At 60.5% G+C, this 25,747-nt stretch overlaps 1 protein-coding gene across 3 annotated transcripts in view; it reads left to right on the top strand.

The window, feature by feature from the left end:
• The window catches only part of EEPD1 (endonuclease/exonuclease/phosphatase family domain containing 1), a 75,407-nt gene extending 58,797 nt beyond the window's left edge, over window positions 1-16,610 (top strand). For 2 of the 3 annotated variants that reach the window (XM_036010410.1, XM_028525683.2), the window contains exons 4-8: window positions 7,303-7,413; window positions 9,951-10,085; window positions 11,962-12,100; window positions 15,470-15,664; window positions 16,006-16,610. In XM_036010410.1, coding sequence (XP_035866303.1) covers window positions 7,303-7,413; window positions 9,951-10,085; window positions 11,962-12,100; window positions 15,470-15,664; window positions 16,006-16,205 — 780 coding nt within the window. In that variant the 3' untranslated portion in view covers window positions 16,206-16,610. The remainder of the gene's footprint in view (window positions 1-7,302; window positions 7,414-9,950; window positions 10,086-11,961; window positions 12,101-15,469; window positions 15,665-16,005) is intronic. The other variant, XM_036010411.1, reaches the window with a different exon arrangement.
• Window positions 16,611-25,747: the final 9,137 nt, after the last annotated feature.

The raw sequence follows: 25,747 nt of genomic DNA, 5'->3' as shown, positions 1-25,747 counted from the left end.
TAATGGGAGCAGGAGGCTGACCAAAAGACGGTTTGGCGGGGGATCTGGTTTTCCGTGTCTGCCGTTAGCACGGGAAATCGGGGACCAGCGCCTGTCCTCACGGTCTCCACAGGGAGGGTGCTGATTCACGAGCCACCGCTCTTGCGGCCACCGCGTGCCCGGGAACAAAAGCTCGCGGGCCCTCCGTGCCTTGCCGTCCACGCAGCACAGAGAGCCGTCGGGTCTCTGTGGTGCGCCCTGCCATAAAGCAGGAATAGGCAGGCTTTAACGACAAGGACTCGACCCGATGCAAATCAAAATAAGTCATGAATCAGGAACACTTTCGCCCACGGCTCTGCAGTCTATTTTTACAATGACTGCCGCCGAGGGAGGCGAGCTGTGTAGAAACGGCCTTCTGGAAGCGCTGGGGGCTGGCGGAGAGGAATGGCATGGCAGCCAGAGCAACCTCCCCAAGGGTCTGCGGGCACCGATTCTGTGGAACGCCCCGGGCCTGAATACCAGTGGGCTCTTCACAGGCATGTGTGGGGCCGGCCGGGAGGCTTGCATTCTGGAGAGAGGCCGAGAGGGAACGAGTGTGTATGGGCTGAGGAAATCCATGTCCAGGGGTGGAAGAACGTGTAGGTGGTCTGTGGGGGGGGGGGGGGGGGGGCGGGGGGGGCGGGTGGGGGGGTAGGGATAGCAGCCAGAGGGAGCTGCCAACTTTGTTCTGCTCCTAAATGATTGGGGTGTGGGGGGGGTAGGATTAAGTACCTAAATCCTTGTTTCCTGCCTGGTTGTGTTCGCTTTCTCTTGCTTCCCAGCCTTTCCCCTTTTTGTTGCCGGGTCTGAGGCCTCGCACGTAAAAATGCTCTGACTTGGGAGCCTTGACTGGGGCTTAGAAGCTGTCTTGCCCCGTGTTTGTACCCTCCTACCTGTTCTGTGAGCCTGTTCACTTGGGCATTATCAAAGAAGGAAGGAGACTCTAGAAAGAGGAAGTGTTATGGTTGGCCGGAGCACCGCGGTTTGTCTTAGGAAACAAGGTCTTATCGTCTACCAAGCTTGGGGGGCGGCCTTCCGGCCATAGGTAAGAAGATGTCACCTCGATGGTGGCATGTGTGGGTCAGCAGCACTTCATTACGAAGGGCCAATGAAACCACCTCCTCTGCCTCTAGTGCTGGCGCATTTCCCAAGCGACGTGGAAACGCTGGAATCCACGGGATGGCACAGGGGTGCCCACCGTGGGGCAGCCACCGTGCGTCTCTGCTGGGATTGGGCTGCTTCCCTGGGCCTGAGCACTCTCCGAGAAGAGAGCCCCAGAGTCCTCCAAAACTCACTGCTATTTTCAGGCTTGCCCCCGCTCAGCGTAATTAGTCTCAACCATTACTCACAAGTGGAGCATCTAATTTGGGAAGACATACTTATTTTATTTGCCCCAAACCCGTCTTTTTTTGAGCTTCAAAAAGCCTACCTTCCAAAAACTACTGGGCTGTGAGCTCCTCTCTCAGGGGCTCCATAACCGTTTGGAGAAAACGCTGGAATGCATCCACTCTGTCTCCGTCCCCAGGGGTGGCGCTGACTCCCTGCTCCCCCAACCAAGGGCTCCCGAGGGACAGCCGGGCCCGCAGCTGCAGCACCTGGTGAATGAAGAGCATCCTCCGCTGAAACCTCGAACCCGTTGCCCACGCTGTTTTTTTATGAAATTAATTATTTTAGAGTCCATTTGAAAGCGAAGAAGTTGGTGGCGTTTGGTGCTTTCCCAGTGTTGTGTAGCTGCCCCCTCTGTCCAGTCCCAGAACATTTTCATCACCCACAAACAGCAGCCATGCCGATAAAGCATCTCCCCCTGCCCCTTCCGCCGCCAGCCCCGGGCAGCCGCCAGCCTGCCTCCTGTCTCCGAGGCTGTGCCGGGTCTGCACGTTTGTACCGGGGGCATCACGTGATAGGAGGCCTCGGGCGTCTGGATGGTTAACTCAGTGCAGTGTTTCAAGGCTCATCATCCCCAGTGGAGCAGGAGTCAGCTCGCCATTCCTTCTCGGGGTCCAGTGCTGACACCCGGGGGACGAAACTGACTTCAGCCGTGCGGTGGCTCTGGAGGTCCCAGCTCCAGAGAACCCAGAGTCTATAGCGTGTGTGGTGTGGGGAGCTCGTGCGGGTCGCTGGCGCCCCTGGTGTCTCCCGAGCCTTCTCTCCTGAGTGAGTGCATGGGGGCATCGGACATGGCCAAGCCAGGCCTCTCATCCTGCCACCTGCTCGCACCGAGCGACCTTGCCGTGGTGCCCTTCAGGGCTGTCCTTGGGACGAACTGGGACAGTCCTCACAGAGTGCCCGGCAGCCCAGTGGCACTTAATAGACGTTGCTCCCTCTTCTCCCCGACCCCCCTGCTCTGCTTCTGCTGTGGGTTCGGAAGCGGACCTGGCCCTAGATCGCTGCCTGCCAGCGAGTTCTGACTATTCTTGGATGTAGCCAAGTGTAGTCTGTTAAAATGACTACCTGTTACACGTGAGCTCCTAGTCCAGGCCTTCGGGTGGGTGGGGCTCAGGGGACATCCCAGAAGGCTGTTACCGTCTTCTGTGGGAGTGGAGCCCACTCCCCGCATCTGGGGGGCAGCCCCTGGACAGCTGCCCCCCACGCCTCGTTGACGTAATTATCTTCTTCATGGAACCCACACGGCACTTGTCACGGAGGACGAGGGAGAAAGTAGTGTCCGTGTTTATGAGAATCTTGTCTTCCTTCTCCTGTTTTTACACTTCTCTCGCTCCTGAGTTTGAGGCCCCGTCTGGCCACGCCAGAGAGTAGGGTGGATTCGACTCAGCTGTCTGCTCAGCAGGGTGCGGGCGGGTGCTGAAGGGTGACGTCACCCTCTTTGGTCCGAAGCTAGAGAACAAGCGTAGACCCTGGCCATCCTTGTAACTTATCCTGGGAGAGAGAAGCCACGAGGTGCGGTCCCCAGGGCGTGTCCTTTGACTCATTCATCCTGCAGGTACCGGTGGCCTGCCCGCTGGGAGCCACGCCGTGGCCAGCCGGCTCCCTTCCGCCTAATCCCCGCTGGGGTGGGCTGTGGAGAGCCAAGGTCAGGTGCTTTCAGGGCTGGGCTGGGCTGGGCTGAGGTGGTGGTGTTCGTGTTGGATGATGAGAGCTGCCGGCCAGACCGCGGCTGCACCACAGTGTGCAGGGAGGTTGCGTTCTAAGTCAATGGCGTCTGGCCTTGCCCGGGGCTTCTCTGGCTGCCGTGGAAAATGCTCGGGGGCTTTGTTGGAAGCGCACTCCTCGGCCCCGACCTCAGAGGTTCCCATTTGGTCAGGGGTGCAGTTTGCAGATCTGTGGTTTTATCGACAAGAACCGATGGGAGTCTGACAGAGGCCGGCAGTGGGTTAGCCTCTGGGATTTTAGAAGCACAGGTGGTGTGGGGGAGGGGGGCTTAGGAGGATTCAGGTGAGCCGGCCACTGTTACCTGGGAGACGGTTTCCAGCCACACGCCCCTCCGCCTTTTCATTTCCGCCCTGTGTACCCTGGCGAGCCGTTTTGACGTATGAGAGTACTATTTCTTCCTTCTGCTGTGTGGGCGAAGAAGCAGAAAACTCGAGAACCAGCTGTTCCGCATAAAACGGCTCAGCTGGGAGGGCTCTCAGAGGGTACCTTCGTTTTCCTTGGAAATGTTCAGGAGGGAGGATCCGAGGGTTTGCTGTGGCGGGCGGGCCTGCCCCTTTGAGGCACAGGGCAGGAGACACACCTCCAGCTGTGTGACCTTGAACTTGGGCTTCGCCGAAGCTTGTCCATCACCCTGGGACCCTGGGACAGTGCAGATCCCAGTGCGGCCCGAGACCGTGCATTCTGAACGGACGCCCAGGTGGCTCGGTGGATGCAGGGGGTCCAGGGACCCCACTTGGAGGAGGAGGCCCTAAACGGCTCCCCCCTCCTCAGGCCTGCTGACACCTGCCGTGCACACCGTCTGCCGAGTTACCGCGCTGGCAACTCCTTTTCCGATCCCAGCAATAGGAGGAAACACCTACTGTAACCCAACGCTGACCGTGAACCTCTGGGCACAGGATGCTTTCAGCTGCCGACACTTTTCTCCTGTGAATTATTCATGGTCCCCAAGCACGTGGGGAACGCAGAAGGAGGGGGCAGGGTGCTGCGGGAGGGGCTGGGGAGCAAGGCTGCAGGCACAAGTACCGCAGCCAGCTGTGTCAGGAACCATGGGCCCCCGGGTCTCCCAGAGTTTCCCTGGGAGGGAAGGGCTTTTACACATAAACCACAGGGAAAGGGGACTGTCTTCCCTTCATCCTCCAACACCGACTTTGAGCTGGCATCCGAGTCAGCTGGAGGGGCTGCAAGAGGGCAGGTCACGGGGTCACCGGGGACTCTGATCCAGTGGGTCCCCGTGGAGTGGGGGGGCCTGGGAATTTTCGGGTTTGGTGAGTTCCCAGGTGACTCTGATTGAACTCTGACCGGCACCCTTCAAGTCCCCAAGGGACAGCTCTAAGAATGTGAACACGGAAACCAGTGTCGTCCTGTGTCACCTCAGCTCATGGCCGACCCTCCCCATCAGAGTGCCGTTGCCTGGGATGGGGCCCTTTCATCTGGCCTGGGACTTGGGGCCTGAATGGGGGAGTCACCTGTCTTCAGGTGTGAGAAGGTCCTGGGATGGTGAACAAGGTGGTTTCTGGCTGCCCGCAGGTGGCTGTCCCCGCACAGTGGGTGGGCCTCAAAGGCTGGGCCTCCCTGACTGGCTGGTTGCCTGATCTCCCCGGGGGGCTTTGTAGAAACAGAGCCTCCCCGGTGCATGCTGGGAGATTCTGGTGAGCAGCTGGGTGCGGGACGTGCCCCCCCGCCTCCGCCTCCCGCCTCCCCCCTCCCCCCGTGTGGAGAACAGTGCAGCCCAGGTGGGCAGTGGGGAGCTGTTTTCCTTTTCAGTGATTCTCGGATTCCGCCCTGACAACTCCCTGGGAGGCAATCAGGCCCTTGGTGAAGTGCATTTTCTCTGTGGACCCCTAAAGTTGGAGTCAATAAACTCCAGTTGTGTTTTCCACAGCACTTTATTTCCCATCTGAGGGTGGCTGCTGGCGGCACCAGCCAGCCCGGGGGAGGCAGCAGGGTGAAGCCCCCACCCGGACCAGCACGGCCCACGGCCGCTGGCACCGCCAGCATTGGCAGCCCCGCCCCAGGGAGAACACCTCCCAGGCAGACTCCAAGGCAGCTGGAGATTGAGGCCGTGATTTCAATCATTAGCTCCCAGGAGCCATTTCCACTTTGGTTTGTCCTGCATGACCTTGAGACATGTCCTGGTTCACCAGCGGGCAGTTGGAGGGCGTCACTGGGCTCCGAGCTCTGTGCCAGGTGGGCTTTGTGAAGGTGACTCGGGTACAGGCCCTGCTTTACAGCGTCCCCTGCTGGGGAAAGGCAGACCCGACCCACCTACCTGGAGAAGGAGCTGAACTCCTAGCTAGATGCGTAACTACAGTGGGCCGCCCAGCACGCCGCCCGCCTGGCCCAGTCCCACTTTCTCTGCAGTGCGTGTCGTGGTGGAAGTGACTGGCTGAGTCCTTGCTTGTGCTTCCTCTCCCCTCGTGCTGTGTAAGCCCCACGAGGCCCAGGCGAGGCCAGTAGACTCTGGCATCTCTGAGCTCTGGGAGGTGGGCCACCCGGGAACCTGGGCAGGGGCAGGCGCTCTGCAGCTGCAACCCCCAGAGGGGACTGCTGGCTGACGGGCGGTGCGTCAGCGTGGCCAGTGGGTCGATGGGCCGAGAGGCAGCTATAGGCCACAGTGGTGGGACTGGAGAACAGCAAGCGGGAGCTGCAGACGGATGGAACCAGATGGGAGAATCAGTGGGCTGGGCCGAGTGCGGGGGAGGGGAGGCGGGACGTGGTGGGAGAGGGATGAGGCAGAGCAGGGGGACGGACACAGATGCCAGTGGGTGGGCAGGGCAGCAGGAGGGGAATGCTGTGGTCCTTCGGGACCTGCCGAGGTTGTGGTTCTACGGAGACCTGCAGATGGGAGGGCGGCTCTGAGGGTGGAAATACAGTTCACAACGTGGTGGGGGGTGGATCTGAGCTGCAGGCTCTGCTGGGGGTCCTCCAGGAGGGAGCTGGGGCTGGGGCTGGGGCTGGTGCTGGAGCTGGGGCTGTGGCGGGGTCCATTCAGGGCAGCTCACTGCAGAGGCCGTGGTGATGCTCCCAGAAGGGAGCCACACGTGATGCAGTGGTCCAGGCCCCGAAAGCTAGGGACAAGCCGGCGTCCCTGGGAAAGGCTGGTACCAGCTGTTGGAGTGTCTCGAAAACGGAGCCCAAATCTGACAAATTCAACCCCAAGCCCTAGCCGGGTGGCTCAGCTGGTCGGAGTGTCATCCTGTACACTGAAAGGTCACTGCTTCAATCCCTGGTCGGGGCTCATGTGGGAGGCAACTGATGGATGTTTCTCTCTCTGTGTCTATCTTTCTCCCCCTTCCCCTCTCTCTAAAATCAGTAAACATATCCTGGATGAGGAATTTAAAAAAATAAAAGGGGGGGAGAGGGAGAGAGAGAGGGAGAGAGAGAGGGAAAAGAGAAAGAGAAGAAAGAAAGAAAAGAAAGAAAAGAAAGAAAGAAAGAAAGAAAGAAAGAAAGAAAGAAAGAAAGAAAGAAAGAAAAAGGAAGGAGGGAAGGAAGGGAGGGGAAAGAAAGAAAGAAAGGGAAAGAAAGAAAGAGAAAGAAAGGAAAGAAAGAAAGAAACGCTGAGCAGTTGCATTGCGTTGGGGGCATGAGTTAGAGGAGCTGTGAGGTGCCCCGTTTTTGACGCCTCATCTTACATTGGGTTTTGCCTCGGGTGAAATCGCTTTGCAGCTCCCACACCGAGTTAGTGGAACTGGCAGAAGCACCAAGAAGCTTCCATGGGAGCGGGGCTTTCTTCTCAGACGCAAACCGGGGTGAACAATGGGGTGCCGCAGGGTGAAGTTGGCGGGGGGGTGGGGGGGGTGGGGGCGGGGGAGTGATGTCCGCACCTCTCAGGTAAGCACCCCCCCCCCCCGGGAGGAAAGGTCGCTACATAGCAGCCTGTTTTCCTCTGCCTTTGGTGCTGAGCTACAGCCTGCTGGGACCTGCATCCCCTGGGTCACTGGGATGCAAAGGATGCTGGCAGCTCGTTTTGCACTGTGTGTGCTGGAAGGCACTGAGGGTCCCCTGGTGATAATTGTGCTTTTCATAGAGGGACAGTTTGCTTTGCAATTTGTGGTTCCAGAATTTCGTGGTCTGGGCCAGCGAGTCAGGACCACGCACTGTCTGGCTCCTCGGGCCGCCCCTTGGGGGGGGGGGACACACACCGACCAAACACGTGCTCTGTCTTTGCAGTTCTGTGCGGAGCTGAACCAGCCGATCCTGCCCAACATCCGCAAGTGGAAGGGGCCCCGGGGCTGCTGGAAGGCCGTGGTCGCCGACACGCCGTCCACGCCGCTCCAGAAGGTACCCTCGTCCGCAGACCTACCTTCCCCCGTTACCGAGGCGCCCTGTTCCCTCCTCACCGACCTTCAGCATTTTCCCGTGCCGTCCCCCCCATCTTCGCCGTCCATTTCAGAGTGCCCTGAGGTTTGGTCCGTGCTGAGACCGGGAATGGACGGCTGCCCCGGGGGGGTGGGGGGCGTTTGGGGTCCTGGGAGAAATCCTGTTGGGAACCAAGGCGGCAGACTGGGTATTTCTGTCCTTGGTCCTTATGCTCTCTTCCCGCCGCCTGCCCCGGCCAGCCTGCTGGAGGAAGCCCGAGGTTCACGGACTGAAAGCTTTGCAGGCACCCAGTCTGTGCATTGGGTGGTAGGGACTGTGCGTGTGGAAATGGTGGCCGTCTCCAGCAGGTTTTAATTTTGAATTTCCTTTCCTAAGTACCCCCCAGGAGGCCGGCTGTACACATTTTCACTCTTGCATGTCACACGCAGGATCAGTTTTTGCTCATCTGGAAAGTTCAATAGCAGTGGCATTTTAGACATTAACACAGACTTTCGGCAGTGAATCGTGAATCAGAAACTGTGTCATCACATCATGTTCCTGCATATGGAGATGTTATCTTTTTACCTCCAATATGCCAAATATGCTTAACCGTGCATCTGCATTGTACTTGCGTGAGTGATACTGAGATCTGGGGCTTTTCCATGATAATGCGTGCTGGACTAAAAGTGCCCAGTCATTTATTGACTGTACGCTCTCTTTTTAGCTGCTGCTCAGAACACTGCTCTGGGTTTTACGTTGCAGAGCACCGGCGGTCACTGTGGGTGGCAGCCCGGTGCAGTCACGGCGGGCTGGGGGCAGGGTTGAGTCTGAATAGACCTAGTTCTCACCCCCCTGGCCCCGGGGTCCTCCTCCGTCCACGTGGGAATCGCAGCTCCTGGCTCTGTCGTTGCTGTGAGCAGCACTCCGCACGCACACACGCGGGTGCACGAGGCTCTCACGTTCCCTGTGACGCTCTGTCATCAACCGCTCAGCAAGTCGTTGGAAAGGGCAGCGAGCACCAGGCACTGTCCGCCAGCTCCCCACCCACCGGCAAGGGCAAGGAAAGCAGACCCGGCAGCCCGGCCCGGCCTTTGTTCACTCTTTGTCAGCCCAGTGGGTCCCGACCCGAGCCTTGTGGAGCCTCTCCTGCCGGGCAGGGGGCTCACAGCCTGTTGCAGGGACAAGACAGGAAACCCTGGCCCAGGTTGGGATGTCAGGGCCATGGGACAGCAGCGTGCGGTTGCAGCAAGGCCTGAGTTCAAGCCACTGCAACCTTTCAGCCTCAACTCCCTCATCTGTGAAATGGGAACAGAGCCCCTCCTTACCTCACAGGGTGGCTGGAGGGTTTCAAAGACAGTGTGCCCTGGAACGTGTCACCCACAGAGCGTGGGAGGGGCCTGGGCGCGCCCAGAGTAGGGGGCTCCTGTGGCTCCAGCTGCCGCTCCCCCCACCCCCACCCCCTGGGGGTGTGGGCCCAGTGAGGACAAGTCACTTGGTTCCTCAGAAGGTGAAGATGTATATATTTTCATGTGAAATTCCCTGAATTTTAAATAGGGGCAGTAATCCCGAAACATTTAAACACGTCTGGGTCTCCCAGACGGTATCTTTAAGTCATGAGTGCTTGTCTCAGCGTTGACAAACCCCACAGAGTGGCTTCGGGGCCGCACCTCTCCCAGGCCTGATGTGGCCCCCCCACCCCACCCCGGGCATCTTTCAGCCACACCCCTCCAGCCCTCACCCCACAGCCGCAGGGGCCGTTACAGTGACCGCAGGCAGGGCGAGGAAGATGAACCCATTCGCCCACAGTCTGATGCAAGGGGGCAGCGGCAGCAAGAGGCAGGCAGAGGGTCCCCCTCCGGACTGCGGGGGTGGCCAGGGTCAGCACCGTGCTCTGGGGCCCTGCCGACGCCACCCTGCCTGTCCACCCCCTCCCCGGCCCTCCCAGCACCACACTCCCGGGCTTTAGACCCCCGAGTAGGGCCCTGTCCACCCTCAGAGGGCTTTGACCCCTTCCACATGGGGGCTGGCAGTCCAGACCTCCGTCCATCTTGCAGACACTCCTTGAGTGTTTCCGAGGAGCCAGGCCCTGGGTGCTGGAGACTTCATCTTCAGTCTCAGCACCTCCGTTTACCAGCTGGGGGATTTTAGGGAAGTTACTTAGCCTCTCAGAGCAGTTGAGTCATCCGGCCCCTAGGAGCAGGAGGGGCCACCTCCTGGGATGTGATGACTAAATGATACCCCTGTGCACAGTCCAGGCTTTGCCCCACCTCGCACCCACACAAAGAGAAGTGCCCAGGCACCCCGACTGCACAGAATGTCTTTGAAATCAGGAAACTGGCGGTGTGAGCGGCCTGGGGGGAGGGGCAGCAGGGAGGACCAGGCCGCGGCTCCAGGCTGCGCCTGTGTTGCAGCAGCAGCCCCTGGGAGCCCCAGCGGAACCTCACGGCCCAGCCTCTCCTGCCCCCGCCCCCAGCCCCGAGACTGCCTCTCTCCACACTAACGCCCCTCTTCTCCCGCAGGGGGCCGGCTTCTTGGGGTTCCTGTGGGACACCTGGGCCGGCGTGGAGCTGAGAGACACCGCCTCGCAGGAGAGCTCGCCCGGCAACGGGCACGGGAAGCCCTCGGGCCCCAGGCCCTACCTCGCGCGGTTCAAGGTACCCGCGCCGTGTCGCCGAGAAGGCCCACTTCTTCTAAAAAGGAAAACCCGAAGTCCCCTTTGAAGCGGCCGGCCAGAGAGCCCCCGCCTGCTGGCCTCGGCCGTGTCCTGTCCTGGGTGGCCCTGGGCTGGCGCACTGGTCCAGTGCAGGAGGGAGAGGGGTTGGGGCACCTCGGCTCTGATAACGCCGCCTCCTGGGCAGGAAGGGCAGCAGGTGCTGGCTCCGAAACCTGACACACGCCCCAATCACCTGGGCAGATTTTCCAAACTCGGGGATCCCTGTACCCTCCCCAAGGCCTACAGAGTTTCTGGGGTACGGCCGAGGACTCTCGATCTCAAGGGATCCTTTGGATTTGGAGGGAGTTTGGGGGGAGCCGCGGGGTTGTGGGGCCAGGACATCCCCCGATCAGCCCGCCCCCCCCTCGTGCCGGCCTGCCCCATCAGAGCCCTCCTGTCTGTCCCACCTGGTCAGGAGCAGCACCGTCTCCCTGCTCCCCGGACGCCCTGGCTGGTGTTAGTGGGCGGCAGGCCCTCAGACTTGGGTCAGCAGGACGGACCGCCAAGACCTGTCCCCGTGGCGCCTAGCCGGGAAGTCTCTGGGCCCAGCAAGCCGCCTGCTGGGCGTCAGGGACGTCCCCTTTCTGTGTACCCCAGCGCAGCTCTGGAGCCAAGGGCCACCCCGCACCCCGGCACCCTTTCTGCCCGGGCCCTGGGCCCCACTCTCGGGGGGCTGGGCTGCCCGCCATGTGCTGGGGGCGGCTGGGTTGGCCCCGGATGGGGCCTGCACCCTCCCCACCCCTGTGGCTGTAGAGCTGCCGGCATTCCATGGGTGCACACACCCCTGGGGGTGTCTGGGGCCTGTGCTTATGATGCTGATGTGGGAACCAGCCACATGCCCCCCTTTAAACCCTCTAACAGCCTCCGGGCCCTGTTTTAGGTAAAGCGGCTGGGCCGGCTTCAGCCCAGCAGGGCAGCAGGTCCGTAAAAGGGGGGCCCCCGAGTCAGGGGCGAGAGCCCACATCCTCTGCATTAAGCAATCAGCCTCTTCTACTTCCTGCCACATCCTAGGCGAGCAGGTGGCACAGGACAGAGGTGTGGCTTTTTCCTGGGCTCCCCACGCGGGGTTTCCCTGCCCGAGGCCTGAAGACCTTCCCTTTGCGGTCGGAGCCGCAGCTGCAGAGAGCCCCTGGGCTGGGCGGCGGTGGCGGCAAGCAGGGTCGCGTCTGTAAGACGGAACTGGCAGCCGCCGCTTCCGGGGGTCCCCCTGCACGCCTCCCTTCCTGCCAGTGTTTAGTGTTTGTTGCCATGACAAGCGGAAGTCCACGTTGTGCAACCCCAAGCAGCTGAGCAATGCCGCGGAGCTCAGGGGACCTGCACCCCGAGGTCCCCAGCAGGGGCAGAGCCTCTGTGGCCGGCGTTCGGCCAGCTGTGGTTCTCCAAGCGCTGGGTGAAAGCCAACCTCTGGGTGCTGTGGTCTCCAGTGGGCGGGATGTGCGTGGGGAGGGGAAGGAGGCCGGTCCCAGCAGGGGGTCCAGGCAGGGGACCCAGGGGCCCCTCCCCCCTTCATTAACTAGCCACGGCTAGAGCCACCCCCCTTCCCCTTGTGGCTGCTCCCGAGGAGAACCAAAACCCGACATGTTCAGGTGTGCCCCAGGGGGAGTGGGGTGTGCTGTGGGTCCCGGTCCTGTAGGTGCCTCGAACAGACCTGTGGGGGGCTGCCCCACCTCGCCTCGCCTCGCCTCCTGGGTGGCAGCAGCCTCCTGTTCCCCGTGGACGACATCGTGCGTGAAGCCGTTCGCCAGTGGGTGGTGAGGGTACCGGAAGTGGTCAGTATCTAAGTCTGCCCCGCCCCCGTGTCTCCTCCTCGTGTCCAGGTGGGAGGTAATGACGTGACCCTCGTGAACCTTCACCTGGCAGCCCTGCCCCTCCCTGGGGCTGAGAATCCAAGCAAGAACCACAGCGACAGCCACCGCACGGCCAGCTTCGCCCAGACCCTGCAGGAGACACTGAAAGGTGGGAAACGGTCTTTCTCCGTGGCAGGGCCACAGCTCCCACTCGTGCGGGGCAGCCGGCAGGGCGGCCTCCCCGTGCGGCACTCTGATCCCGGAGGCCAGTGGTCGGGTCAGCTGCAGTGCCTGGCACGGGCTCGGGAGTCGGTGGCGCCCTAGCATCTGCTGGCGCCTGGCCACCCTGTGCATGGCAACCTCTCTGTCTCTGCACGTCCAGCGTGCCGGGGCCACGGTGTCGGCCTTGTGGCTTTCAGCCAGTCTGTGATGGAAAGCGCTAGGGGGTAAAGCTGGCACCCTCCCCTGGGACAGCTCATCCTGGGCTCAGCTACCTGGGCTGTGCCATGGCGCCACCTCCATCTCAGCCTGTCTCGTCTTGTGAAAGGGAGATGGCTGGTGACAAGGGACAGGGGAGTGGGAGAGCCCCGACAGGCAGGACGTGCCTTTTTTCTCCCTGGGGGCACACAGGCAGCCCTGAGGGCCTGGACCCTCGAAAAGCTGGGTCGGCCTCTCTGCTCCTTCAGTAGCTGCTGGACCTCCGGCAGGTCACCACTGCACATCAGGTGCCACTGGAGGGGGGACCCAGGGGTGCTGACCCCACAGAGGTGCCTGGGGGTCGGGAACTGTCCGTGCAAGGACCGAGCCCGTCCGTGCAGGGTGGATGTGCATGGACTCAGAAAGCACCGGAGGGGCCCTGAGACCGTGAAAAAGAGCGGAGCTTCAGCAGGATGGTGGGCTCTCTGGCCCCTGGGCTCAGCCCCCAGCAGCACAGAAGAGGTTCTGCGTGGGGTTTGCCGGGAGGCAGAGTCGCCGCGGCTGCACAGACCGGGGTGTTTTCAGCCGGGCTTGGTTTTCCGGAACGCTGCCTGCTCCGGGTGAGGGCTGACCGCCTGGAATTCTTTCTGAGCCCTTTCCTGGTTAAACTGGCCCCTCACAAACTCACCTCCATTTATGAAGACTCAACTATAGAAATGATCTGTCAAACTACAGTCTTACCTTAAAGATAGATTTTTTAAAATCCTTACTCCTGGTGAGGTATGCACCAGGGGTTCTGGGCAGGTTAGCGTCCTATGTCACCAAAGGGCTACTGACCCATAAGGAAATCTGGGCAGCTTAGTATCCAGGTCACCGAAGGGCTACTGACCGCCCCCCCCACACACACACACAGCTCGGCCTCCAGGCGTGGGCAGCGGCGCACACCCCCTGCGTGCTGCCTGCGTACTCACTGTGTGCATGGAGGACCCGAGGTGTCGAGAAGTGCCCAGCCTGCCCAGGGCACAAGGGGCCCCATCGATAAGCCTGGGCGGTGCAGTCCATACAAAGACCAAGCCTCCACCCGCCAGGCTCCCAGCGGAGCAAACAGCCAGATCGATGCTCGAACTCCAGGCTGCCTGTGTCTGGAATGTGCATCCAAGTTCACGTCCACAGGGGCCTCGCCAGTCGCCTGGCGGCATTTTCTCCTCTCAGACCCCATGGGGCTCACTCAGCACGAGGGAAACCTGGCCCTGAGTAATGCCAGACACTTGCGTAGGATGTCCCCGCCCTCGGTGGGGTCCGGCTGCTGCGGTTGTCGCTGACGTTTTATGAATCTGTAAGCTCTCTGGGAGACGGGCCCTGAGTGTTCTCCCTCCACCTCTGGGAACCAGGGAAACCACTCGGGAGCTCACCCCAGGGGGTTGCGGTCTGGGAGAATCCAGGCCTCTGCCCGGCTGGGGTTCACGGAGACGAGAGCTGTCTCTGCGGCTTCAGCACCACAGGTGTAACCAATGGGAGACGTAAGAATCCTGGCCGCACCTGTTCAAAAAGAGAGCTATCCGTCTGCGTGCAGAGGAAAGCATAAGCTGTTCTTTTCACCCCTGACGTTGCACAGAGCTGCCTTTCTGACCGGGGCCCCTGGCATCCCTCCTGCATCCAGAATTGTCTTCTCGGCCCCAAGTTCTCCAGGCCTGTGGCCCAGCGAGAACCTCCCCCATCCTCAGGGCACCTTCTGCCTCGGTCTCTTCTAACCTTCAGTTCTCCTTGACCCGCAACACATGCAGCCCCTGCCTCTCCTTCCCTTTCAAAACCAGACTGCGCCTGAGTTCCATCCGGGGCGTCTCAGGCCTCACTCACCCGCTGGGCCCACACGTGTCTGTGGAGGGTCTGCCCTGCAGCAGGCGCGGGGGAGGGGGGGCGATGAACAGCCGCCCACGTCCCCAGGGCTGTCTCTTTCCCGCCTCTCAGAGCTCCAGCTTCCTACCTGCAGAGAGGGCCTGGCCCGCCGGCCAGGTGTGACTCACTGTTAACAGTATTTATTCTCTGCTCAGCTTTCCCGTTGGAAGTTGGCAGTGATTTCTCCAGACGGCTCAGGCGCACTCTGATGTGGGTGCCAGTTGTTCCGATTGACAGTGTGAGGGGCGCCTCTCTGTTGGCCCCACAACGGAGCCTCTGAAGGCTCCCCCCCCCCCCCCCCCCCCGTTTCCTCCCTTTTCCCCCTTTTAAACCCCCCTAGAGGAGGGTCACATGCAGTGCGCTGGCGCCCTCTGCTGGTGGCTTCTGGCATTGCAGTTTAGCTTTCTTCCTCCAGCCCTTGTTACTGAAGCACCTCTGTGTCCAGGAGCAAGACTTGCTGAGTGGCTCAGGTACATTTTGCGCTCTCGTCTGTGAATCCTTGCGAGGCGTGACAGAAGCACCGCTCCCTGTGATCACATGACTCCCTGGAGGGAGCTGTGGGACATGCGGCAGTGGCCTGGCTGTGGATGGGAATCGCTCTGAGCCCAGCTGGGGCCACTGCCCTTCGCTCTGGTGTAAACAAGACCATGTGTGTGTGGGGGGGGGGGTTGGAAGTAAATACTTCAGAGAGGAAAGCTTTGCACTTTGGCTCCGTGTGAGTCTGCTGGGCGGCTCACACAGCACAAGGTTATTTTCTCACGGTTCTGAGGCCAGAAGTTCAAGACAGGGGGTCAGCAGGCTTGGTTTCTCCCGGGGCCTCTGTCCTTGGCATTCAGATGGCCACCTTCTTTCTCCCTATGTCTTCACGGGGTCTTTCCTCTGGGCTCCATAAATGTCTCCGAGCTTTTGTAAAATCTCTGGGCAAGACCCTTAGGCCTTTTTCTGCCGCGAGATTCGGAACACAGGAGCTGGAAGAGGGGTGGCCGGTGCACCCCCCCCCATTTCCAAGAGGGTCACTAACCCGCTCTTCAAGGTTTGGGGGCTTTTGCACAAGGAATTTGGAAAAGCCTGGAGATGGAGAACCATGTTGCCGTCCTCACCATCCCCCACCCCCCACCCCCACCTCCAGGGTTTCAAATCCCAGACGCTCGGTCCCACATAAAAGGAGACCGTGGTCACCTCCCTCCACAACGTCCACTCCTGATTTCCTGCCCTCCACTTGCAGGAGAAAAAGACGTGGTTGTTTTGGGGGATTTCGGCCAGGGGCCAGACAGCAGTGACCACGACCTGCTGAGGAGGGAGAAGTTCCACCCCCTGGTCCCGGCGCACACCTTCACCAACATCAGCACCAAGAACCCCCAGGGCTCGCGGTCTCTGGACAACATCTGGATCAGCAAAAGCTTCAAGAAGGTTTTCACAGGTAAAGCCAAAGTCGCTATTTTTTTTTCCTCTCCTGGTCGGAAAGAAAGAAAGGGAGACCTGCCTGCACTGGCAGGTCCGGGCCATTTGAGCCGGAGTGGGGACGTATCTGCCCTCCTCTGCGGGTATGTGCAGGGCTGTGGTCCGGGGGTCACGTGATCATCGTGCTAGACCTCCCGTTTGCCAGGCGGGCTGGCGCTGCAGGTAGCTGGGGGGTGTGGGCGGGGTGTGGGTGGGGTGTGGGCGAGGAGCCCGCGCATCCCATGCAGTGTCGGTCTCCGTCCGCCAGGGGGCCCACCAGCTCCTCCCTGATGTCTGGGTCTCTTCCCTGCCCCCCTCCAGGTCACTGCGCTGTGGTGCGAGAAGGCCTCACGAACCCTTGGATCCCAGACAACTGGTCCTGGGGCGGCGTGGCGTCCGAGCACTGCCCTGTGCTGGCGGAGTTCTACGCGGAGAAGGACGGGAACAAGAGGGAAGGCCCTCGCAACGGCAGCGGGGTCACCTTGGAGCGAAGTGAGGCCAACATCAAGCACGAGCGATGATGGCGCCCCACCGGTTTCTCCACGTTAACCGCCGGGCACAGGCGGGAGTCGCCCTTCCTGGCGAAGACGCAGGGTCTGAACTGCCTTCTTCTTCATCCCGGGCCCCGACCTGTGCGCCCTCCCTGTGGACTTTTCTGGACCTCTCGTCGGGGAGGGAAATGCAGTGGCGGAATCAGAAGCCCAGTGGAGAACCGGACTGCCTTCTGATCTCGCGCCCTCCAGCCTCCGCAGACGCGGCCGGCGTCCACACCTGGGTTGCAGCGCCGGGAACAGTCGTGGAGGCTGGAAGGGAGTGTGCGAGGCGTTCTGGGCTGCGAGGCCTGCCCGGGCAGTGCTGGGAGCTCTCCTCCCTGACCACCGGTCTGTGATGTTCTGGCTGCACATTACATAAAGCTTTTAACTGTGGTCAAGCATTCTTCTCAAATAATTTGAGTGGCGACTTTTAGTTTTGTTTTGAAACATAAACAGGGAGGAAGCTGTCTGCCTGCAGGGAGAGCCCGGGACTGGGTCCCCAGCTGGGGGTGTTTTGTGCCCAATTCTGGTGCCTCTGCGGGGTGGCAGCTCGAGGGCCCTAAACACGGAATAGCCTGTCCTTACCTGTCTCCCCCTGCCCTACAGAGGCGCTTCTTACACCCCCACCAGACCCGCTGAGACTGTACAATCTTTACATCATCTTCTCCCTCCCAGCCTGCCCTGCCTCATCCAGCGTCTCTGCTGGGCCACCCTCTACGTCCGAGTGCCACCCACCGTGCCGGGGACACTCAGGGCAGGGTCCCCGGTGTAGCACAAGAATTCTGTGAGAACAGCTCTCTCCCTCCCTCCTCCCTCCCCCCGCCACCGGCTCCAATTTTCCAGGCCATCTCAGCCCTCTGCTGACTCTGAGAGAATGCCCGTTGATTCCGGGTCCCCAGGACGCTGAGCCTGGAGTGTCGAGGGAGGGCCCTCTTCCGGGGCGGCGGGGACCAGCACGTGTCCATCTGCCACTAGGCACCCTTCCCTGAGCTGGGCCCAGGTTCCTCCCGTAGGTGTCCCCGAGCCCAGGGTTGTAATGCCCGTTCACAGCCAAAGCACTGAGGCTTAGAGAGCGGAAACCCTCAAAGGTCACACAACCGGTAAGCAAACAGGACCCGCGCTCAGCCTGCAGCCCACGCACACACGTCCCCTCCGTGCTGTGAAAGCACCGCCCCCGAGGGTGAGCGAGAGTCAGGAGCCCATGTTCCCCTGGTGATTCCAGCCCCCAGGAAGCCGAGGGTGTCTTCCTCCCTCCACACTCCACACACAATTGGACCGGTCCCCAGAGACCGCTGTCACCGCCCAGAGTGGTCGGACCGACTTGTTGGGCCACCGCTGTGTCTCTGAGGCAGAAGCCCCCCCCCGGGGCACCTGGGTTTGCTCAGGGGCACCGTGCCCCTGTGGTTGGAGGGGCCGGCACCCGAGCCGGGAGCAGCGTGTCCAGTTGGTGGGGCAGGCTAGGGGCTGGCTGCTGGGCACAGCTCTCTGCTGTGTGACCCGAGGAGACAGCAGGCGTCTCCAGGTTCCAGGAAGGGAGTGAGAGCTGAGCCCAGCCGTGGCATCTGAAGTAGCGGCATATCTCGGCTAACGGCAGGCACGGCTGCCCTTGGGAAGTCTCGGATCCCTGCCAGGCGGAGGGCACCATCGGGCTGCAGCCGAGCCGGCGGGCTTGCCACGTGGGGCTGCTCTTGGAGCCTCGCCCGGGCCTTCCCACCCGCCTGCCCCCAGCCCCAGCCTGCCCCCCGCCTGCCCAGGAGGCGGGTTTTCATAAAACTCACAGAACTAGAAGCTCCCGTGTTCTAGAAGCTTTAAGATTAATAAGTACACGGTTTCTCTCTTCCCTCTCCCCCTGCACAGCAAATACAAGAGGATGGGGTGGAGCCTGAGGGGCAAAGGGCACTTCAGTTTGCAGAAGGGGTTGTCCTCGAAGCTGGTGATGGGAACAGAGCTCATTACGCTCTTCTTTCTCCTCCTGTGTGTGTTTAAAACGTCCCATGATCGCAATGACATAAGCGCGTAGACGTGAGAGGCCCACGCCAGCAGAGCGTGTATACTTTTCAGCGGAATAAACGCCGATTTCCCCGTAGACCGAGGGTGCCGATGTTCCCACAGCAGGCATGGCCGCACGTCCAGGGGCTGAACCCTGTGACTCTTGCTCTCGACGCCGTTCGGCCACTCCTCCAGGTGCCACTCCGCTAGGAAGGAGTCAGCGACAGGAAATGAGTCATTCCAGAACGGGGACACTGGAGTGCATGGAGGGGGAATGAAGAGTTACCGGAGAGAGGGGGAGAGAGGGGTGTTTTATGCACCCGTCACACATTGTGCACCCACCAGGCTAGGCCCTGGGGGCAGGGGGCTGGGGGACCCCTGCCTTCCAGGGTCACTCTGCTGTGGTCCTGGGTTGTGCTGGTCCAGCCAGTGCCGGGGCCTGGATGTGTGGATCCCCTGTGTTTGCACTGCCCTCTGGTGGGCCTGGAGGAAGGGGCAGCCGGGTCTCCTCCGGAGAGGTGGCCGCAGGGATCCCAGCCCCAGGGAGGGCAGCCTGCACCAAAGACTCAGAGCAAAGAAGCAGCCCAGGGGCGCGTAAAAGCTGACGCAGGTGGCCTGCAAGGAGGGGCTTCCTCCTCTTCAGCCGTGGGGCCCCTGGGGGTCTTCCTGCCCGGCCCCACCTGGCAGAGTCCAGAGTCCTGTCTCTCGGGAATCCCCTTGGGCAGGTCTGGACAGCTGGAACGGAGCCCAGAGCGAGGACAGAGTGACAGCGTGAGCTCTCTGGAGTGATCTGTCATCTGTGTCCCCCCTCCTGCCTGACCCCTGGGACCTTTCCCAGTGGCCAGGCCCCCGGGATGCCTGCCTCTCCCAGGTAGGGCCCCGCCCGGCCCACCCAGGTGTGCATGCTTAGCCCAACAGGTGATGAGGGGCCCCGAGTGAGCAAGGGCTGGAGCGTGGGGGGCAGGGTGGAGGGAGGAAGGGACTGGGAGGAGCGAGCACTGCCTGCCGGTGAGTGTCAGGTACCTGGCGACTGGCACAGCTGACCCCAGGACACTCGTCGAGGATTGGAGGCTGATGCCGTTGCCCCCGCGTGACAGTTCAGTGACCTACCTGGGCTTCGCCGCGGTAAGTGACAAACCCGGGGTGTCCCTGCCCGGCTCTGCCTGACTCTGAGGCCTTGTTTTCAGTGTTCTGCAGGGGACGGGCTCTCGGGGGAGGGGGGGGGCCCAGGAACACGTGTGTGGCCGGGGTAGAGTCCCGTGCTCCGTGACTCAGGGGAAGGAGAGAGGGAGTGTTCACCCGGGGGCCGACCTGAGGGTCTTCCTGGGGGAGGTGTCTTGAGCTGGGACTTGCTGGGCAGGGCCGGGGAGTGCAGGAGCGGAGGGGCAGATGGCGTTCTCCGCAGGGTTGGGCAGGCGGCTCCCGCGAGGGCAGGGGTGTGCGGGGAGGGGAGTGTCGAGTGTGGTTCCCTGGGGCAGTAGCTTACAAAGTGGTGTGTGTTGGGGGATGGGGAGGAGGACTAATCAGAGACAAAAGGCATGTCTTAAGACGCCACAGGCTAAGGAAAAGGGAGGCCGCCCGTGGGCTTTGGGGAGCCCCGGCTGTGAGAGGAAGAGGCCGCAGCAGCTGTGCGCAGGCGAGAAACGTGCAGGGCGTGGGGTTTGTAATGCCCTTCATGGCTTTCAGTTGTCTGTGGGCGGAGCCGGGGGTGGCCCCGCCTGGAGGGAACGAGTGCAGGGGTGGGCTCTAGGGGGCAGTGTTGAGCGGCAGAAGGGACGTGGGTTCCAGTGCGGACGGCCCTGACCAGCTGGGGTCGCCCTGAGGTGCTTGGCTACCCCGTAACCGCCCCATGCGCGCTGGAGCCGCATCTGTCCGGGGTGATTATCGTGGTGCTGACCCATTTGTAAAGGGGGGGGGCAGCCGACCTGCCTTGGGGATGTCCCAAAACACAGCCCAGGGCAGGTGCTAAGGTGCTGGCATGTCCGGCCGAGCCAGCTGGCCGTGGGCACACCGGCTTCTCACGCTGTGTCACCTGCACACCCGCAGGTAGCTGAGGTTTCCGAGAACTGCTTCCTGGGTAGGTTACGAGAAGGAACCGGGAAAGGACCAGGCGTGGGAGACAATGCCGGGCTCTGTCTGGGACGAGCCGCCCTCGGGGGGCCGCAGGGCAAGTGTCGGGAAGCTGGGGTTGGGCGGAGGAGCTGCGCTTCCAGAGCCTGGTCTCCCGGGGCCGCTCAGCCTAGGTCGCCCTCCACCAGGACACGCGTGTCGCTCCCGGGCCCCTCGGCCTCGGGCCTGCCTGCGGGGCCAGACCGTGTGCACTAGTGGGGCTGCGTGTGAGACGTTGGTCCCCACCAAAGATGACAGTCATGTCCACAATGCTATCTGGGACAGGGGACTCTGTTACCTTGTGTTGCGGGTTCGATTATGTCCCCACCCCACCCCCCGCCGAAAAAAAAGATACTTTGTCACCCTGCTCCCAGAGCCTCAGAACTCGGCCTGGTTTGGAAACAGGCTCAGGGCGGATGTAACTATGACGACGAGGTCAGACTGGCGTGGAGTGGGCCCTTCGCCCAATCTCTGAGGACGGCGGAGACTCGGGGAGATGACCTGGGCCGGCGGAGGCAGAACAGGAAGAGGCGGGTTTCAGGGGGAGCCCGGGGCTGCCGACTCCTTGATTTTGGATGGCACACTCCGTCGCTTTAAGGAAACCACCCCCACCCCACGGCCACCCACCCGTGTGCGCGGTCCTCTGCTGTGGCAGCGTCAGGGAACTCCTAGGCTCTCCTCTCTGTCTCCCAGGACCCGGCTCATCCTAGCAGTTGAGGAGGGAGAGGGGGAAGGGAGGAAGGAAGCCCAGGGAGGGATGTGGGGTACAGGCGAAGTGTGGCTGAGCCCCCCAATGTCACAGGGCATGAGGCTGTGCTCGCCTGCCCCAGGAAGGCTAAGGGGAGGCGCAGGCTGGCAGCCACCCGGTGCGGGTCCGTGTGTCCTGGGATAGCTTCTTCGCTGTGCATTCAGAGATGTCCCGAAGCGACACTTTAGAAATTCCACGTGTGGCTTTTTGTCTCGGCCAATGGGACACCCTCCTTGGGTTGTGTTCCAGGGAGCCTGTGAGTTTGGGAGGGCTCCAGGGACAGGGCGTCAGGAAATGCAGGACGGGGCGGTGACCCCGCAGATGTGCTGGGGGCTGGCGGGCAAACTGTGACCGGCGTGTCCCAGGCTCCCCGGGTTCTTCCTGCCCGAAAGGGTTGTGACCGAGCTGTCGGACAAGAGCCAGTGGGTCTGCAGCCGGCTCGATGAAGCTGCCCTGAGAACGCGGAGGGGACTCTGTCTAAACAGGGCGCCTAGAAATGTGGCGGACGCTGCTGCAGAGAACGGTGAAGAAGGGCTGGGGGGGGCCGCAGCGCCGGGAAGAGGCGGGCTCGTTCGTCAGACTTCCAGCGCGGCTTTCGAGGGTGAGGTGAGGGGTCCGTCAGGGACAGTGGCCACCCAGATCTCCGAGATCGACAGGGAGCGGAATCCGTGACGGGTTCGAGTTGACAGGCGGCAGGAGAACCATCGATCCCGTGTCTGTGTCGTGGAGTCTGAGTGCTTGGCCTGCTGTGCCCAAGGACGACTGCCTTTCGTCACTTTTGTCACCCACCCGGGACCAGGGTTCAGACTGGGGCTGTCACCCACCCCAGGACCAGGGTTCAGACTGGGGCTGTCACCCACCCGGGACCAGGGGTCGGACTGGGGCTGTCACCCACCCGGGGCCAGGGTTCAGACTGGGGCTGTCACCCACCCGGGGCCAGGGGTCGGACTGGGGCTGTCACCCACCCCGGGACCAGGGGTCGGACTGGGGCTGTCACCCACCCCGGGACCAGGGGTCGGACTGGGGCTGTCACCCACCCCGGGACCAGGGGTCGGACTGGGGCTGTCACCCACCCCGGGACCAGGGGTCGGACTGGGGCTGTCACCCACCCCGGGACCAGGGGTCGGACTGGGGCTGTCACCCACCCCGGGACCAGGGGTCGGACTGGGGCTGTCACCCACCCCGGAACCAGGGTTCGGACTGGGGCTGTCACCCACCCGGGACCAGGGTTCAGACCGGGGCTGTCACCCACCCCAGGACCAGGGTTTAGACCGGGGCTGAGTAAATCCCCACTCTCTGTGGGGCTGGGGAGCACAGGGAACTCCAGGAGTGTTTTTGAAATTTTCTTCTGGATTTTGCTGAATATCTCCCTTCACTATTTACTTACCCAAGTCCAAACTACCGGAGAATTTCTTTAGAAGTCCAGTCTTCTCCTAGATCTCTGACAGAGGGGTCCCATGGGCCTGCTGGTGAGCACCGTCAGGCGGAGCAGCTTGGGTGCTGACGCCAGCAAGGCGCCGTGCACGCAGGGCGGGGGGCGGAGGGTGGTTAGAACCGTGAGCCTCCCACGCAGGTTCCAGATAAACCCTGGCAGCGGGGACCCCGACTCTCATCCTCAACACACAGTGTGTCCAGTTCTCAAAGTCTGGAATTGTCCCTGACAAACTGAGGCACATGTCTAAGCCCTACACCCCTCAGCTGTTCGCTCGAAGGCCCTCGGGACCCCAGCTGGAGCAGCTGTTTACCGAGGTGTCTGGGGTGGGAGGGAGCTCAGCCTCGGTGTGACGCCCAGAACTTTATTGGAAGGCAGCCTGGGAGCATAGCGTCTGAAGGTGCATGGGAAAGCGCTGTGACCCCGGGTCAGGGACGGAAGGCCTAACCGGCCACAGAGCCTCTGCACAGCGCAGCAAGGCGGGGCCAGAGACGGGAAGCTGTGAGTTCCCTAGACTTGCCTGTGCCCCCGAGACCATGGGACCTCAATCTTCGGGCCCCTGTTAGTGGCTGAACTGAGAAATCTCTGGCCAGAGGGTCTGGTGTCTCTCCTTCCTCCATATTTCAGTCTCACTCATTTCTCTCCAAGGAAAACACTGGTTTTACTAAGAGCCCTAGGGAATCATGTTAGGAAGTTGTGGGGGGTAAAATAGCACCTGAATTTCCATTTGCTCACATACATATTCTTGTCTCAAACACACATTAAAACACCATTGAAGACCTCTCTCGAGACAGAAATTGTCTGTGATGCCCTTTAGCAGGTAATAGACTCTGTGTATTTGTACACAGAGTATGTACCCTGCTTACAGCGCAGCTCATCTCCGGGAATCCTGCAACTAACTTCTCCGGCAGAGACGCAAATCAGACCAGAGGAGAAACAGGTTTGGGAACAGGCACGCGGGAGACTTCAGTAGCACCTTCTCTTGAGCTCTTGGGGATATACAGATCCCTCCTAGAAGAGCAACACTCGCTGCAAATCGGAGTAGGTTTGGGGTTAACCCTGAGGTCAACCCGCAAGGTGAACCCTCTGGAGGGCCTCTGGCTTAAAACAACTTTCTGGAAGGGAGATGAGCCAGAAGGAAAAAGAAGGGTGGGGGTTGGGGGAAGCTTGCGGTCCCTCTAGTGGACAGTTTTGGAATTGCATCCAGAAATTCACTCGGTGCTTGCTGGGGTTCAAATCCCTCACCTTAAAATTTTTTTGTGGTTTTTATATGAATTTTAGGTTTTTTTCTATTTCTATAAAAATGTCACTAGAATTTTGATTGGGATTTCATTGAATTTATAATGACTTTGCATGGTATGGGCATTTTAACAATATTAATTCTCATGATCCATGAATACTGGGCTGTCTTTCCATTTATTTGTTTCTTCAGTTTTTTTTCATATAAGTCTTATAGTTTCAGGTATACAGATCTCCTTGGTTAGAGCTCTTCCCGAGAATTTCATTGTTTCTTTTTAAACATATTGAATTTATTGGGATGATACCGGTTAATAAAATGATGTAGGCTTCAGGTGTACAGCACTGTAATACACCGTCTGCATGTTGTACTGTGTTCACCACCCAAGGTCAAGTCTCCACCTGTCACCACGGACCCCCTTCACCCTCTTCTACCTCCCCCACCCACTTCACTCTGGTGATCCCCGTGCCGTTGTCTGTGTCTGTGAGAGTTTTCCTTCTTAATCCCCTCCCCTGTTGTCACCCACCTCCCCAACCCCCTCCCAGAATCTGGTTTTGGTGATACTGTGCATGTGATTTTCTTTTTCAGATATTTCATTATTACCGTATAGAGATGAACTGATTTTTCTATGTTGATTTTGTATCCTACAACTTAACTGAATTTGTTGATGAGTTCTAACAGCTTTTGGGTGGAGTCTGTAGATTTTTCTCCTTATAAGAACATATCACCTGCAAGTAAAGACAATTCTACTTCTCCGTTTCCAATTTAGATGCTTCTCTTTCTCGTCTGGTGACCCTGGCTAGAGCTCCCAGAACCACACTGAATGGGGGTGACGAGTGGACACCCTTGTCTTGTCCCTGATCCAAGAGGATAAACCTTCAGCCTGTAATTGTCAACTGTGGCGTTGGCCGTGAGCTTGTCATATATGGTCTTCATTATGCTGAGGTTCATTCTTTCTACACCCCATCTTCTGAGAATTTTTATCACGAAGGGGAAGATGCGAAAGTGTCACTGCTGGTGGGGGAGGCCCTGACCAGGGGCACCTAAGACACCCGTGTCGCTGGCGTCACCTCGGAGGGTGTGGTCTTCAGCGAGGATGGCTGGGTGGCGGGGGACAAGTGGATGTCCAGTCGTCCCTCGTCAGTTTTCAAATTTCTGCTCGTTCTTTGCTCTGTCCTTGTTTCCTGAGACGCGATTCCTTTCAGTTCCAGGGGCTGGCAGTTCAAGATCAAGGTGTTGGCAGGTTTAATTCCTGCCCTGGGCTGTACGCAAGGGTCTCTTCCAGGCCTCTCCCCTCGGTTTGCAGATGGCTGCCCTCCTGCTTCCTCTTCCCGTGGGCTTCCCACTGTGCACCCAGCATCCCCCATGTCCTCAAAGCTCTTCCCCGGCTAGCGGGCAAACACTGGTATGTCACACCCTGGCGTTAGTTTCAAGTCCCGAATCCCTTTGGCTACTGAAATCGGTCAACAAAAAAATGGGTGAAATCATAGCCAGCTGATGAGGCTTCCACATGGGCAGTGAAGATCTGAATTCAAAGACCAAGAAGCTTACGGATAACACATTGGCTCCTAGGAGCACCCACGTGCTGCTGGAGACCTCGGGGGACCTCCGCCACGGCTTGGCCCGCCCGAGCAGCTGCATTCACCGTCCCAGCCCTTCCCCCGGGACACAGCTGCGTGGCGCTGAAACACAAGCCTTGCGAAGAGTGGTAACAAAATGCTGTGAACACTCACCACGTGGCAGCCACTTTCTCTCTGGGCTGCACACATGCGAGCAGGCCCACTTCCTCCGGCGTGGGTGGTCCTTTTTCGGTACGGGGGCCGGCCCCGCTGAAACCTGGTCTGGCCCACTCTTCCTCGCGGGACTGTGAGCAGCTCCTGCAGTCCTCATTGGAGGACTGGCGCTCGGCACAGACCCCGCGCGGCAGGTTCTGCACAAAGGTTTGCCCAGGGAACGGGGGAGCCAATTAAGGCCAAAGGATCCCTCTGCTTTTCCCTCCTCCCAACACCCTGAGA

This window comes from Phyllostomus discolor, chromosome 10, assembly GCF_004126475.2.
Source record: "Phyllostomus discolor isolate MPI-MPIP mPhyDis1 chromosome 10, mPhyDis1.pri.v3, whole genome shotgun sequence".
Lineage (NCBI taxonomy): Eukaryota > Metazoa > Chordata > Mammalia > Chiroptera > Phyllostomidae > Phyllostomus > Phyllostomus discolor.
The sequence above is the reverse complement of the archived record's forward strand: the minus strand, read 5'-3'. Positions and strand labels throughout refer to the sequence as shown.